Below are 14,098 nucleotides of genomic sequence, written 5' to 3'. Positions count from 1 at the left end.
TGCTGCATCTAAGTGGATCCCATGAGGTGGGACCTCTGGGGTCATTTGCCTTGTAGGACGACCACCCACCTGGGTCACTCACCCTGTGGACTTCTGTTCCCAGTCTCCTGTTTGTTTCCTACTCACAGACTATCATTAATAAGAATAATTACCAGACTTTCTTCAGTCTTTACTTATGCCTTCTTTGCCTTCACAAATTCTTCTCAAGTAACAGGGCTGGAGCAAACTTTTACTGTTTTGAATTAGATGAACAAAATTGTATTTAATTTTACTTCCCAAGAGACCTTCCATTTTCTCTGAGAACTTTTTCTCATGATGAAATTCTTTAAGCAGGTTTATTATCAGATACAGATGGGATTCATTTAGTGCCAAGGATGACTACCAGGTTCCAGATTTTTGCTGCTTTAGTGGTTACCTTTATTTTATAGCACAGACTGTAAATGAGTTATTTTAGTAAAAGCATTTTTCATGAGTTTTCTGGGAATTAATTTGATAATTAGATGCCAGTTTTTAAAATGCATAATATATGCATCTGTATCAAATGTGTATGACAGGTGCAAAGCAACACTTTCCCTTATTTGGTTTTTCTGCAGCAGCCCCCACATTTATGAAAGTACTATGGCATTTTTTCTTTTCACCATTGCACTCCTATCTGGCCTATTAGAGAATTTTTCAGGATAGGGAAGGGAGAAGATTGAGAAGATTTCTGGCAAAAAAAAAAAAAGACAGTTTCTGGCAAAAAAAAAAAAAAAGTCTGGCCCATGGTAGAATTTCCTTGGAACTGGAGGAATGTGGAGGAGGGGAAAAGGAGAGGCATATGCTCACTTAGCAAGATGTGTAGAGAAAATGTCTGCCTTTAAACTTTTCCATTGAGGGGATATCTGTAGAGATCAGGAGGTGGTGATGAGTCTTAGTTATTGGAGACTGGGGCTTACTCACCATGTTTGCTTCCTGAACTTCAGAGGGATGAAGCCAAGTCTTGTGGCCCATGCATGTGGCAAGGCCATCCCAAGTTTGAGAAAAGCAAGGCTTTGGGAGAGAGTGGAGGGAACAAAGACAGGACAAATAGCCTGGAAAAGTTGAAACAATTCCCATTTTACTCTTATACTTCCCTGGCCCAATATTTTAATATAGAAAACAGTTTTTCTTTCTCTGTGAAGAATATCTTGGGCTTGTGGAAGTCTGAAGAAAGTTCTTTCTCCAGTATTTTTTTTGTTTTTATCTGTTTTCTTTTTATTTGTTTTGGGTTCACATCTTGATCTTCTTTCTTAGTGTCTGGAATCTGCACACACAAACACACACACACGCACACACACACACCCATTCAAATGTGTTGGATAGTCCCGAGGATGTCTGTAACTCTAAGACTGCCTCTATACAAGTCTGCAAAATTGTGTAACAGACTCCTTCACGGACAGGTGTCAGGCTTTTCATTTGAAAATTGTGAAAAATGCTTGTTCAGGGAATCACTGCATTAGCTTATCCATTCTTGTACTATATGACAAAAACCAAACGTGAAAAAACCAGATGGAGTTTGGTTTACAGTATGGGTCAGCAGCTGTGGAGGATCCGGAAATGGAGTTTCAACATAATCATGTTTAAGGTATAAAGTTATGAAGGCTGTTGGCTTTCTTTTAGCATGTAGAATAAGGGCGGTGTTTAGATATGTGCATTGCAGATCCCTAAGATGTTACGCAGGCATTGATTTCTTTTATAGTAACATTTGTGAACTGGGAACTAGTGGGCTTTTTAAAAAAATGATTTTAGTAATAACTCCTTTTTAATACAAACTTGCTAAGGTTTCTACTGGGTTAGGTGGGTTTGGATATGATTAAATGTCAGCTACCTTCTTTCTGCCCCATCTTTCCAAATAGGGCTTTGCATGGTTAAGTAGTAAGGGAATGAACAGTGGAGTTGGAGAAACCTGCTTATTGACCCAGCTCCTCTATGTGCGAGTTATTATGTGACCTTGGGAAAGTTACCACTGTCTACAGCCTCAGTTTCTTCATCTGTGAGATGGGATGAGATTATTAATTTTGTAGTATTTGTGAGGACTCAATTATATTAAATAATATAAAGTTCCAGTACCTAATAATTCCCTTTCTACCATGTCCTAAAATGTAAATCATTTCTCTCTTTGGTTTCCTTCTCCTCCTCCCCTTATTTGCTTCCCTGGTTCCTCTAAAAGTAAACAAAATAACCACAGAAATAAATTATTTGGAAATTTTTGTGGTCTCTTCACTTTTGCTAAGGGGTAATTCCAAAATTCCTATTTTGGAATTTTGACACTGCTAGCTCGACATCGTGCTCTCTTTCTCCCCGGCCTACCCCTCTCTTTTTTCTTTGGTCTCTGCAGAGAAGAAAAAAATCTCTCTGTTGAGCACATTAAGGTCTTGTAACTCCTTCTAGTCATGCTTATGGTCTCCTATTCCAGTTCTTGTCTCTTATTTTTGGGCAAATTTGTGGTTGCCCTCCACTACCAAATTAAAGGGTTAAAATGAAAATGGGCTTTGGTTTAAAAGAATAAGCTTCATTTTGTGCTGAAATGTAAAGTTCAGCTTTGGCAGCTAGAGGAAGCCATTAGTGAACCCACATGTTTTAGGAAATGAAGTAGATTAGTGTAAGAATAAAACACTTTGTCAATTTAATTAAGCAAATAAGTTTATTAAAATATGCAGACTAATTTCAGAACCTAGTTCTTTGCACTGCAGTGGCCTTCTGCCATTGGAATCTCATGATATAATGTGAGGGCTTTCTCTTTGATTCTGTAGATCTCATGTCTTGATGTTCCTTCCTGGTTCTCTGGTCCTTTTATTCAAATGTGCTCTCTATGCTTTATTTGCTGCATTTCTCAGTGAATCCGTAGGTCTGAATGTGTCACGCTCCCAGTAAAGAAGCACTTCTTCAAGAACAGGATGAAGAAAGTTTGGGGTGGTTGGTTGATCGAGGGATTGTACTCTTTCTAAGTATTTATAACTCATCTGTCTTCTGATGTTGGTTCCTTAGGCTTCTAGCAGGCACGTGTCGCATTGTTGTTAAGCAAATCCGGTATGTATGTTTGACAAGTTAGCAGCGTGGCAGCTCAGCTTGCTTCCCAGCCCTGCCGCAGTCTCAGGGATTGTTTGGTTTGGCAGGTAGCCAGCTCTCTGCTATAAGATGCATTTCCTTGACAGGATAAAATGTGGAGCCGCATTAGCTGCAAAGTTTACAAAGGTTAGCTAAACACACACAATAAATATTAATAAACAAAAAAGGCCCACCCACCTTTGGCTTTAAATTTTGTTTCTTCATTTCGTGTTTTAGAATCCTTGTAGTATTTGATTAATAACTGGTCTTAGGGTAATTGAGCCTTAAGTATCCTCTGCCTAAGTCAGATTGCTCACTGGCCTCTCATTTGCTGCTTTAGTGACTCATTGCCACAGTGCATGGGGCTCTGGAATGACTGTTTAGTTTAAGGGGTCTTAGTTGCCTCTCCCTGTTTCGGCATGAAAGGAGGGTAAATATGCTTCTCCGTAAGAACATATACTAATCAGCTATATGTGTGTGTAAAGGCTCTGGAGGGTACAGGATGTGAACAGGAATAGAGGTGAGGTGTCCTTGGACTCCCTGGAAAGCAATCGGACCTTGGTCTGTTGGCTTGGGCAGTTGCTTCTCTCTAACATTTACACCCTCAGTGAAGAGGGAGAGAGTAACAGTAACCTGCTGCCCCTGGAAACTGCCTGTTTGGCTGGATGTCTTGGAATTTATCAGGCCTACATTGTGGATCTTTTCCAATTCTGCACCCTGCTCACTTGAAAACATATTTGAGAACTAGTAATCTTAGACTGCTGAGCCAGACCTCTAGAGAACCAAGAAAGAGAAATAACTCTAATACTGTGCCCTTAATATTGTCCTGGGCCATTTATGGGTGGCTGAGATTTCTGAAAGCCTTTGACAGCCGCTTTCATTATTCTGTGATTCATGTACATTCTCTCTCTCTAGGACCACATTAGGAGGAATCTAACCCTGCTACATTTGTAGGATACCTGAGTATAATAATGATATGAGGAAATCAAATTATTTCTCATGGAGTAATGATTTTAATTTGAAAATTGTCTCCAGCTCTACCTAGCAAAGCAATCCATTTAGGCATGGGTGAACTGTAGCTTTTAATTCATTCCTTTGGTGAACATTTTTTGAGCACCAGACACTAATCTAGGCACTTGGGATATGTTGCCAAACAAAACTGACTGAGATCTTTGCCCATGAAATATGTGTTCTAGTGGGGAAGGCAGACAATCAGCATCATTAATAAATAAGTTATATATTATATTAAAAGATGATACATGCTATAAAAAAAGAAAAGCAGACTAAGGGGAGTTCTGGGGCACAGTTTTAAATTGGGTGGTTTGAATAGCAATGACATTTAAGCAAAGACTAAAAGAGATGAGTCTTGGCTCAGATGGATTTCTTCTACATAGGGTTTCATAAACATGACTTCATGAAGTTATATTTGTGACTCTCCTTATGTTTCCATATACCTGGCTGTGGCCATCTGGGAATTTCCAGTGGTCTATCTCAAATTAGTCTCAGTGGTGGAGCACCTAGAAGCTGCACTTTGTAGACCATGAGCTATTGATATACTTAATTACATCTTCCCAACCAGGAGCAATTTTATTAGGAGAAAATGTGACTTTTATATGTATGCATTATAAACTAGGTTTTACAAGCATAGGTACAAAGCAACAACAACCCCCCCCCCCAAAAATACCCAAACTATCAAATTAAATATATCTTATTTTTTCAAGTTTTTCTGTTAATATTTACTCACTATTATATTTGTTTTATCATCTTTTAGAACTTGCTAGCCTGGGTAGCAGGCACCATAGATTTGAGAAAAATTGTGGAAAGCAAGCCTAAAGTTGTGAAAACCTGCCCCTTTAACTTAATTTTCCCCCCAACTGATGGGGAAAACACAGCCATTCTGATTTGATTTTCTCTGTACAATATCCCAATCCTCTTCAGTGGTACATAGGTTAAGAACCACTCTTCTAGAGTAAGTCTGTTAAATCAGATATGAATTAAATAAAAGTCTTGTAGACTCTTTTCAGCTTTCTCCTTAGTTCCTCTGGAATCTCAGGTAAGGGTTTGCAGCCATTTACCTATTTTTTTTTTTTTGGCCTATTTTTTTGCCATTCACATGGGAGTCAGAATTTTTATTTCTTTGTTTTTTTCTTTCTTTCTTTCTTTTTTTTTTTTTAAGAGACAGAGTCTCACTCTGTCACCCAGGCTGGAATGCAGTGGCACAATCATAGCTCACTGAAGCCTCAAACTCCTAGGCTCAAGCAATCTTCCTGCCTCAGCCTCCTGAGTAGCTCGGACTACAGGCGCGTGCCACCATGCCCAGCTGGGAGTCAATGTTCTATCAAAAAGGATCTGAGAGATTTCAAGATACTCCGTCTTAACAAAAGAGTGGAATGAATAGAGACAAGGAACCAAAGAAATTCAGCCCAAAGTAGATTTAGGAGACGTAGTCATGATTTTCATTTTACCACTAGAACTATAAAATGCTAATATCTAATCATACCCTTTTCCCCTTTAGTCCCTATATATAGTTTGACAAGTGATAGATTATTAATAAACATTGAATTAATGCTTCCACTCATATCTTGTTCTATCAGAGTGAGTTCTATAGAACCTAGTACATGGGGTTTCTGTTTACTAACATTAGCTTCATCTTTTTTCCCTTTAATTCTATCCACGCTATCCTTCCCACCTCTGCCCTCTTACCACAGACAAAAATTAAAAACAGGTTATAGTTCTCACTGAGAACTTGTGGTTCTTTTCAGCCCCAGAGCACCACTTATTTTCCTTACCAGTAATGAATTCATAGGATCATAACTTCCAGTGAACCTTCTCTTAAACAGCTTTTCATTCAGGTTAATGTCAAGTCTTTGTATTCTGTATCTCTGTTTTACTTCTGCTGTTGTCCTGCTGTTTTATCTCATAGATAGGGAGACATTATTAAATGCCTACAAATGTGCATTGTTTCTGAAAAAGCTTTATGAGATTTGGATCTTTGTGAACTAAAAACAATAACCACCTGGTCTCAATCTGCTGTCCAGAGGGACATATTGTATGTGTGTAAGAGCATGAAATTCGCTTCAGTGGTAAGTGTAACTGAGTTATGTGGATTTAGCATTCCATGATGCCAGCCTCACGTGGTAATGGACCTGGGAAACCTAATTTTGTGGTTTCAGGGCTGTCCAGAAAGGGAGATAATGTCAGGAAGAGAACATCTTTTTTATTTTTATGGAGTATCACCCAGATAATAAGTGATGGAATGGAATTTTACTTCAGGAACACAACTTTATGGTTTAAAAGAAAATGTCTGAAAGTTAGAGGTAAACCATCAGGATGATATTTGATATAGTAGACTAGCCATCAAAGTACCAGCAGGATTGTTTCCATTTTTATCTGGCCTCTTTAGTCAACCACTGCGCTTTTCCTTTGCAGAGTGTTGTTCGCTGCCTGTGGCATCCAAAGCTGAACCAGATCATGGTTGGAACTGGAAATGGATTGGCTAAAGTCTATTACGACCCCAACAAGAGTCAGAGGTATTTCATAAGTATTGCCTGTTTTAGATGGATGACAACAACTGGGGGGAGGGATTTCCCTCCCACCCCCGCTTTTATTTATTTCCCACTTTGATGGAGATCCACCCATTTAGAAAATGCAGCTGGAACAAAGTAAAGCCTCAAACTCCTGGTATTGTGCTTTAAAAAGGATTTGAATATTGCCCTTGATCCACACTGAATTCAAAGCGAAAGTTTCCTGGGAATTTGCAGTTGTTTAGCTGAAATGTTGAGTGCAAGGGGGAAAAACGTTCTGCCCACTTTGCATACCACCCTGGACAGAGGCATTAGCAGTGATACATGTAAGAGATTTAACAAAGCAGGGAACTAACCACTTACAGGAAATGGAATAGGCTTGTCCATTTTGCTTCTTTCTTTTTTGGCTTCTAGCAGTTACTGGTTTGGATGTCTCTGTCCGCAGAAAGGGACAGCACAGATACGTTTCCCCTCCACCCCCATGCCCACCCAAGTTTCAAACTTAAGCATACCACTGTATTTCAAAAGTCTGAAAACGTAACTAGAGGTTCAGTCATTTCCTCAGTTATTTCCGTTTTGCTTAGGCACAAAGATGGATATGTGTCATCACCCAGAAAAGATGGTTTTGTTTCTCTCTTTTAAAGTACAGTGACTGAAAAGCTCTTTCTTTAGAGTAAGACTTGGTTAACTAGCATTAAAATTCACATGTGAAATTTACTGGGGTCCCATATAAACCTGTTTTAAGGTCCCACATCCTTTGAGGAAAGGAAAGCCAGCCTCTATTAATGAATATTCATTGGCCATAATTTTGCTCTGAATAGAAGCAGACAGCCCCATCTTCCTTCAGAGCTTCCTGGACTAGAGTTGGAATCCTGGCCTTATACAATAAAGTATATTTATGGTATTTGAAAACAAATAGGATTTTATTTGTTTTTTAAAAAAGAAATTAAAAATGCTAATGTACTTAGGATGGGAGTCTGTTTCACTTGAGAAAATGATGAGCCTCATTTGATAGCACCCATTTAGAAGGCACTTTCTGTGGAAGCTTTGCTTTAAGAAATTTACTTATTTGTATTTGCTTCTCTTGAAAAGGATAACTCTGTACTACTAAGGAGAAGTGCAATGTTCTAAGCACATTTTTGGTTAATCCCACACATTCTTGGGCCATAGCCCCTCGGCAACACTGCCAAGCCAACTCAGTTCCAGACACTTGTACTCTTGTATTTGAAAAGTGGACATATGCCATTTGGGGTGTAGACCACCCAGGTTGCTTTAGTCTGAGACATAAACTAAAATTTTAACCCTGTGACCTTTAGAGTGAAAAGGTTGGGTAATTTTATTATTTAAGATCTTAAAATTTCACATTATTCCTATAGGTTTTGTAAACTTGTGTCCTGTTGCCCTGTTACCTCTCCAACCCTCTTGCTTGTTAATAACTACTGACTGACAGACTTGCTTTTCCATAAGTTTAAGCTATTATCACTGAGAGCCCATCTGTTGCCATCCCTCAGAAAGTCAAGTACTTGTGTAGATGGAGTGCATGCACAGAGTATGTTCCTGAAAGTATCTCATGTTTTCAACATGAAATTTTCTGTTTCTAAGACCAAGTAAAGAAAATAATTTGCTTTTACACCCGTTAGAGGAGCAAAATTATGTGTGGTTAAAACCCAGCGGAAGGCAAAACAAGCTGAGACTCTAACTCAGGACTACATCATCACCCGTAAGTCGTTAACATGCCTCTCAATCATGCATCTCTCTTCTACTCTCATGTGGTTTTGATTGCATAGCTTTAGAGACAGAGAAAGCCCTCAGAATTCAGGCATATATTACAAAATTGCCCATTCATGTGGATAGGACTACGAGTCATGTAACAGCTAACCTCTGTGGCTTCTGTGACTCTTCACAGGGACAGGGTTATTTCATGCAGCTTTCAACCCAAAAGGGAAAAGCCTGTTCGAGTCCAATACATTACTTTATAGCAGTTTTTTCAAGAGTAACAGTCTGTTCCAAGTGTGAACAAGAAAGAGTGCTGGTCTTGGAATCAGGAGGCCTGGGTTTGTCCAGTTCCACCACTGACTGGCAATGTGATGTTGAACAACTTAACTTTTAATCAGGGAAGTATGGCGACCAGAGGAAGGGTCTCTTCCAGCTTTCTCTGAAATTCTATGACCATGTGCTAGACTGATCCACAGGAATTTGTATATAAAATTAACTACCTGGGGTATGAGTAGAAAGCTTACTAGGGCAGAGTGGTTTCTCTCACGTATGTCACACAACCTCATTAATCTGGCAGATGTGTGTTCCCAGAGCCACAATCTCAAACCTGCAACAGGTGACAGCTAGGAAAGAAATAATGGATGCTACAGCAATTATCATTAGCGGAAGGCCCTGTGGACTTTATCAGTGACTCAGTCTGGAGCCCAGGGGGCGCTGTACTGCTGGGTTTTCTCACTGGTGGTGGGTCTCATATGAGACCAAGTCCCTTGGAGCTTATGACCAGTAAAGAGATCCCATGACACTTTTTGCAAGAGTAGAAGTGTTAAAGTCAGTGTCATAACTAGTCTAGCTCATGTAATTACATGCGGCCTACTTAAATTCCTCCAGTCGTTTGAAGTGAAAAGCTATTTTCCCCCTCCTAAAAATACTGTTGTGTTGTGTTGCCCAACTGAGTGACGGGTGGCTGTGTTTCTCAGCTCCCCTGACTCAAGGCAGGCATGTTTTACTGGTGAGTGTTATGGTCTGGCCTGAGTTGGCAGTATAGGTAGAAGGTAGGAGGGGATACTGGAAGAGGTTTTGAGGTGTTATAGACATTTTATTGATATTATAAATTCCCTTTAACCTTTCCCTTCCTTCCCCTGGTCCCCTGGGAAAAGTTTCTTTTAAAGGGGGTTTAATCTGCACGTAAGAGTCAAAAGAAACTGCTAGTACTTTTCTGGGGCAAAAAAAGGGAGTTACTTAATACTTCCCCTAATAACTCTTTCCTTTTCCCCTAGAATATTATACTGTTTTCCTTTTTAAATTCTTACAATCTTTTATATTCTGAAATTTAATTTTGACATTGAGTAAACAGTAACAGCAATTGAACGCATATTACTTTGGTTTTTATTTTCTTATTTTGCTACCATATAGCAGGAGGGATAAGGCCCCATTAAGTCCCCATGCCAAGAGATTTAGGCACCCCTTGCATTCATGGCAACCTTTATCCCAGTTTCAGTGGGATAAGTGTTCCTCCCTTCCGGTTACTCAGTGTTGTCAACTCCTCCTGAGAGGTGGTCACATTTCAGAAACGTGTGAAGTGATTCCAGTGTTTATGAGACATCTGAGGAAACTTCAGGGCTGACAGCAAGCTGTTGGCATTATTCACATTTGGGTCCTGTAAGAAAAAATAAGAGGCAGTCCCAATATGTGTTTCTTTTCAAAACCACGGTAATTAAGTTTTAACTGCTACCCATGGTTTGGGAGATGGGGAGCCTCACCGATGTTTCCATGACAATATTTGACAGTATTTCCTGAGTGCTGTTAGCTGCCAGGAGAGGTGAGCAGTGAGTCTGGTCTCAAGCAAAATTGGCTAATTGGTTACAGTAAGACTGTCTTTTATTATCAGATCAAGACTGTCATTATGACTTCCATTTCATCTTTCAGTTAGTCATGCTTTAACTATGTTTTGGATGGAAAGGTTATTGTTATAATGAAATTTTTCAAATGTGACTTCTTGTAGCTCATGCCTTGCCTATGTTCCGTGAGCCCCGCCAACGGAGTACAAGGAAACAGCTGGAGAAGGACAGACTGGATCCCCTGAAGTCGCATAAACCTGAACCTCCTGTAGCAGGCCCAGGTGACTGTGATCCAGCTAGTGACCTGCAGAGGGGGTTCAGAGGCAGGGTGGGGTAATTGATATAAAATTGGTAAGGTCTTTTGGGCCTGGATGCTTCTTTGTCTTCAGAGAGATTTTACTAGTGTTTTAAAAATGTTTTCTTTTTAGTAACAGAAAAGCTGATGCAGAATCCAGATGTATAAAGCTGATAAAAATTGAGCTTCTATACTGAAATAGGGAGGAAGACTGGGGCCCTTTCTGCTTGGTCTCCAACTAGAGTTTTCCTAGCTGGCCTCAGGGGAACTCGGGGGCTCAGTGGACCTTGGAACCCAGTGTTAAAACCACTGCTCTCAATATTGGCTTAATGTACAACACTGGGCACTTTGACCAGAATCCAGGCTGGATTAGGTTTCACACAAGGCAGAATGTGGCCATCATTTAGATTTGTGTTGATATCACTAGAAGATGAATAAAAGTCTTTAGAGTTTTTGAGAAGTAGGTACCAGAAGAAAGCCAAGCAGCACTGGCTAATAGTATAGCACATACCTTCACTAGAATTTCATTTTCTGTTATCATCTGTGTAGTTTCTATTTGGTCTGCTCCTTCAGCATAGAAAACATTTTGCATATCTATCTTAATTATTTTTTTCATTTTTTTCTAACACCGTCCTAACTAAAGTTTCCAAAAAAGATTTTTTCTTGGATTATTGTGAACCCTTCTAACTATGCACCTTAGTCTCAAGTCACTCCCTTTCTCCCACCTCACTTCTATTTGTCTTATACACAGCTTTAATCCCTAACTCCATTAGCTTTTCATGTTGCTACAGCCTCCAAACCTTCATAAGCTTCCCACTGTCCAATTGTCTTTCCAGAGATTCAAGGTTCTGTACAGTCCAAATCAAATCTACCCCTGTAGCTTTACACCTTACTTCTTTCCTGCTCTGATCTTTTGAGATTACTGTTGGTTCAGTCCTGTCCCCAAATACCCATTGAACTTTCTTCTTTCTGCATTTTTGTACTTAACCCATTCTGCTTATTGAAAATAACCTTCTTTACTTCCTAAGCTTTCACAAATTGGATCCATCTCTTTCATAAAGACCTGTTCAACCACCTGAGCCTGAAGTGCTATCTTCCTCTAAGTGCCATAATAGTTACTGGCCATACAAATTATCTCACAGTTAATTATTTCCTGCCTTATTTAGTTTCTTCTTATCTTGATTTATGAAATTAATCTTTTAGTATTATTTGGCTTTTCATATGTTTATTTTATCTTCCTAAAAAGTCCTACATCTTTCTGAGTACCAGTCACTATACTAGCTGCTAGAGATCTAGTGGGGAACAAATCCCTGCCCTTAAAGAGGTTCCTATTTCATAGGGAGATTATAGTACAGCAGAGCAACATGAATCAGTATGTTTAGCTTATTTGTTTTCTCTTATAATACTCAGCAAAGTACCTGTAAGGGACTTGGAAGACGCCAAGCCCTAAGATATGTTTATTTAAATAGCATCTAATGAATATTGTTTATTTTTATTAATTGAATTCTAAATGTTGATGCCAGAGGAACTTTTTAAAGCATGTAGATGGCAAACTATCTGTAATTTTTTCTATATTGGTATCATTCTGTAAGTTAAGCAACTGAGACATAACAAAAAAATCTCTTCCTATTTAAAAGTGCTATCGGGAAGTTGAGGTTTGGCGATCTCTTTGGTTCTGATTGTCATAAATCTAAGCTGAAAGGATGAAATTCAAGTACTCTTGAGATTTGTGCTCAGATAAGTACAGTGTACACAGATATACCTATGTATCCTCATGCTCATTCAGTTTCTAATTTGATTTTTTTTCTTTTGCAATAGGTCGTGGTGGCCGAGTTGGAACCCACGGGGGCACTCTCTCTTCCTATATTGTGAAGAACATTGCTTTGGACAAGACCGATGACAGTAATCCTCGGGAAGCCATTTTGCGTCATGCCAAAGCAGCAGAAGACAGCCCATATTGGGTTTCTCCAGCATATTCCAAGTGAGAATATAGCTTTTTAAAACAGGAAAATTGTTATGTTTAATGAATTGGGGAGAACATAACAATGTTGTTTTTGAGTTCTAACTTCTCTATTTCTTATTTCATACTTAGATATGAAAAATAGGCCAGGTATTCATGGTCTTTAAACCTAGGCATTTGTATGTATCATAAGACTCTAAAATCATGAATTTTAAAACTAGGCCCATTCCATCAGAGTTGTAGCATAGTATAAACCATTATGTGAAGCTCATCCTGCCTATGATTAAAACAAACAACAAACAAATCACTGCTTATGTGCATTATCTTAGTTGACGAGGGTTAAAAGCAAATGAAGCAGTTTGTAGGTCTGTTATTATGAACTCACTTTTATTTATAGAGCTGTATATGTAAGTAACACTGCAGAGTAGATCCTGCCTGCTCGTATTCCCTCAGACAGCTTAGCATGGATGAATAGGGAGTGGTTCCTAAAGCTATCAAACCAGCTACATTTACATTAAAGATAGGTACTATTATAGAATTTTCCGTTTTTATTTTTATTTATTTATTTAGAGTCAGGATCTTGATCTGTTGCCCATGCTGGAGTACAGTGGCATGATCATAGCTCACTGTAACCTCAAACTCCTGGGCTCAAAGGATTCTCCTTCCTCAGCCTCCTGGGTAGCTAGCACGACAAGCATGCACTGCCACACCCAACTAATGTTTTAATTTTTTGTAGAGACAGTATCTCACTCTGTTGCCCAGGCTGGTCTTGAACTTCTGGTCTCAAGCAGTCCTCCCACCTCAGACTCCCAAAGTGCTCGGATTACAGGCATGAGCCACTCCACCTGGCCAGAATTTTCAGTTTCTAAATTTTTAAACTTTTTAAATTTAATTTTAGATTTTTAGGAAAGTTGCAGAAATAGTACAGAGAGTACATATATACTACTCACCCAACTTCCTCCTAATTTAACACTTTACATAATCTTAGTACAATTAATTATCAAAACTATAAAACTAACATTAGTATAATACTATTAACTAGCCCAGGTGCATTAGCTCATGCTTATAATCCCGACACTTTGGGTGGCCGAGGCAGGCAGGTCACTTGAGATCAGGGGTTCAAGACCAGCCTGGCTAACATGGTGAAAGCCCATCACTACTAAAAACACAAAAATTAGCCAGGTGTGGTGGCATGCGCCTGTAATCCCAGCTACTAAGGAGGCTGAGGCAGGAGAATTGCTTGAACCCGGGAGGTGGAGGTTGCAGTGAGCCAGGATCACACCACTGCACTCTAGCCTAGGTGACAGAGTAAGACCCTGCCTCCAAAAAAAAAAAAAAAAAAAAAACTAAAACTATAGACCTTAGTTAGTTTTTGCCAGTTTTTCACTCATGTTCTTTCTCTGTTCTAGGATCCCACATTGTACTTAGTCTCCTCCCATCATAACAGTTACCTTTCCTATGTTTCATGATTTTGATGCTTTTAATGAATACTGGTCAATTATTGTGTACACTTTCCCTCAGTTGGGGTTTGCTTGATATTTTCTTATATTTGGAATGAGACCATGCATGTTTGGCACAAATAACACAAGAGAGATGTTGTGTCCTTCTCAGTGGATGTCTTATTACTGGTGATGCTAACTTTGGCCACTTGCTTAAGGTTATATCTGCCAAGTTTCTCCACTGTAAAGATGCTTTCATT

The 14,098-nt window shown here is 39.2% G+C and overlaps 1 protein-coding gene across 2 annotated transcripts in view; it reads left to right on the top strand.

Annotated features, from left to right (window-relative positions):
* The window catches only part of WDR70 (WD repeat domain 70), a 365,730-nt gene that overhangs the window by 327,641 nt on the left and 23,991 nt on the right, over window positions 1-14,098 (top strand). For both annotated transcript variants that reach the window (XM_034960155.3, XM_034960154.2), the window contains exons 14-17: window positions 6,496-6,596; window positions 8,231-8,310; window positions 10,309-10,425; window positions 12,258-12,420. In XM_034960155.3, coding sequence (XP_034816046.1) covers window positions 6,496-6,596; window positions 8,231-8,310; window positions 10,309-10,425; window positions 12,258-12,420 — 461 coding nt within the window. The remainder of the gene's footprint in view (window positions 1-6,495; window positions 6,597-8,230; window positions 8,311-10,308; window positions 10,426-12,257; window positions 12,421-14,098) is intronic.

This window comes from Pan paniscus, chromosome 4 (genome assembly GCF_029289425.2).
Source record: "Pan paniscus chromosome 4, NHGRI_mPanPan1-v2.0_pri, whole genome shotgun sequence".
Lineage (NCBI taxonomy): Eukaryota > Metazoa > Chordata > Mammalia > Primates > Hominidae > Pan > Pan paniscus.
The sequence above is the reverse complement of the archived record's forward strand: the minus strand, read 5'-3'. Positions and strand labels throughout refer to the sequence as shown.